This window comes from Penaeus chinensis, chromosome 16 (genome assembly GCF_019202785.1).
Source record: "Penaeus chinensis breed Huanghai No. 1 chromosome 16, ASM1920278v2, whole genome shotgun sequence".
Classification (NCBI taxonomy): Eukaryota; Metazoa; Arthropoda; class Malacostraca; order Decapoda; family Penaeidae; genus Penaeus; species Penaeus chinensis.
The window spans coordinates 37018634-37021133 of NC_061834.1; the positions used below are offsets into that span (position 1 = coordinate 37018634).

General features: G+C 38.9%; 1 protein-coding gene across 1 annotated transcript in view; it reads left to right on the forward strand.

Moving 5' to 3' along the window:
* Positions 1-1339, forward strand: part of LOC125033310 — a 45852-nt gene extending 44513 nt beyond the window's left edge. Inside the window, exon 14 of the mRNA XM_047624693.1 lies at positions 272-1339. Coding sequence (XP_047480649.1) covers positions 272-617 — 346 coding nt within the window. The 3' untranslated portion in view covers positions 618-1339. The remainder of the gene's footprint in view (positions 1-271) is intronic.
* The last annotated feature ends 1161 nt before the right edge of the window (positions 1340-2500 follow it).

A 2500-nucleotide genomic window follows, 5' to 3' on the forward strand; every position in this document is an offset into this window, starting at 1 on the left:
TCTCTCTCTCTCTCTCTCTCTCTATCTCTCTCTCTCTCTCTCTCTCTCTCTCTCTCTCTCTCTCTCTCTCTCTCTCTCTCTCTCTCTCTCTCTCTCTCTCTCTCTCTCTCTCTCTCTCTCTCTCTCTCTCTCTCTCTCTCTCTCTCTCTCCCTCCCTCCCTCTCCCCCCTCCCTCTCTTAGACAGAACGAAAAACATACAGTAAATAAGTAGACGGAATTGTATCCGTGTGGTATGACCCAAGATAACTAAGACGGCCCACGCTTTCCCAGGTATTATTACGGCTCAGAGCACCCCGTCTTCGCCCTGTTCCTCCTGAAGCTGGGGAAGGCGAAGATCTACCTGAAGCTTTTCCGAGAAGGACTGCAGCACCTGGAGGAAGCGGAGCCCGTGCTGAGGAGAGCCTACGGAAGCACCCACTACTTGATCACGGAGGACCTGTGTCCTCTGAGTCTGCTGGCGAACGAGGACATTGAGATCGCCCTCGAGAGACGTCTCCGGGCCTGGAAGAAGCGTGAGGAGGTCGAGGAAGCCAAGAGGTTGGAGAAGAGGCTGCAGGATTTTCTCGAAATCGGCACGCGGTCGGGCACGCAGCGTTTCCGAGGGTCGCTGTCCTAAGCTCCTCTTGTTTAGTCGTTGCGGGGGTCGTTGTAACCTCCCATTTAGTTTCATAGTCGCGTTGCCATAGTCCCCCTCTAACCGCATCGGAGGTCGTTGTTATAGTACCCCCTTTAAGTCGTATCGGGGGATCGTTTTCACAATGTCCGTCCCCCAGCAGCTTATCGGGGGCCTTTGTCATAGTCCCCCCTTTAAACACACCGACACTCCGTTTTCTCTCCTCGACAAGACGGATATTTTTTATACACACTCTCCCTAAACATTGCCGAATCGGATCATGTAATTGGGGACAAAAATCGTCTTTCATTCGTGTTAAGTAAAAATAAGAAGGAAAAAAAATATATGTGGCACCAAACGACAGCTGATTTAAATGGAGGGATTAAATGCATACATGAAAACACATGTAAAAAGATTCACTGACAAACAATAATTATTTACGTATTCATGTTGGTGACCTTAGTTCTTTTCCAGAAATGATCTGTTGTGTGTCTCTTCTGCATCGTTTTTTTCTGTTTTTTTTTGTTTTTTCTTTGCAACTTATTTTTTTTTTGTTTTGTTTTTATTTCGAAATTTCCACTTTAATATCTGCATTTCATATCTCCATTTTTTTTCAACTGCATGTTAATAGGTTCATGAATTGATCTGTTCTTTATTTCGATATATTCTCACTATCAACTATCAACAATTCGCCATTTCTTAATTTTATTATGATTATATTATCATTATTATTAGTGTTATTATTATTGTTATTATTATTATATCATTATCATTATCATTATCATTCATTATCATTATCATTATTATCATTATCATTTGTATCATTATCATTATCCTGATTATTATTATCATTATTATTATCATTATTATTATTACCATTATCATTATCATTATTATTATAATTATTATTATTATCATTATTTTCTAAATCTTTTAAATTTCATAGATAAAAAAATAAACTTCTTTTGTATGAGTATGTTAGCAATAGTTTTTGCTGAGTTGGATGAAGGTCAGAAGCAGAAGACGAAGAAGATGATGATGATGATGATGATGAAGATGAAGAAGAAAGGGAGAAAAAAAAAAAAAATAGGAAGAAGATAAAAAGAAAAGAAAATAGCAGAATACTAAGAAGAGGATGAGAAGGAGAAGGAAACATAAAGATAAGGAAAAGGAAGGAGAAGAAATAGTATAAGAAGAATAACAAACGTAAGAAGAAGAAGAAGAAGGAGAAGAAAGGAGGGAAGGAAAAATAAAAAAAGCGTAGAGAGGAGACGAAGAAAAAAAGAAAAGAAAAGATAACTGATAAAAAAATCCGGTCGTTCATATCATATCCAGCGATTTATCTCCCAGCTCTCAGATCTGCTACAGTATCCAGCATCTCTAGGATTACTCTTCTGCCCCTAGAGGATCAGCCATACCCCCCTCCCCCTCCCCCTACCCCCCACTCCACCCCTCCCCCTCTTCTTCCTTCCTCTTCAGTTTTCTTTAGAAAATATTTACTTTTCTTTTCCTCTATGTCTGTTTTCTTGAGGAATTCGATGCTCTTTTGTCTTTCTCTTTGTTTGGCTTATAAATAGATTTGTTTATTTAGATAAATATGATAATGAATTATTTGATAAATTCGACATGTTTTTGTTGTTTTTTTGCTCTTGTTTCACTTATTGCTTAAATAAAGATGAAACTCATTTTTTTGTTTGTTTGTTTTTTTGTGCCTCGTGTCGGTGCCTCGCGGAGTTAACTGACACTTTCAGGAAGTCGTTATCAGTGACTGTCAAGGGAATTGTCGATAAGGAGAGATAAGGGAGTGCCATCCAATCATCTATCTGTTTTTCGAGGCGATAGACGTGTTATTGGCACGCGTAATTTTGTCATTTGGAGGGACTTGT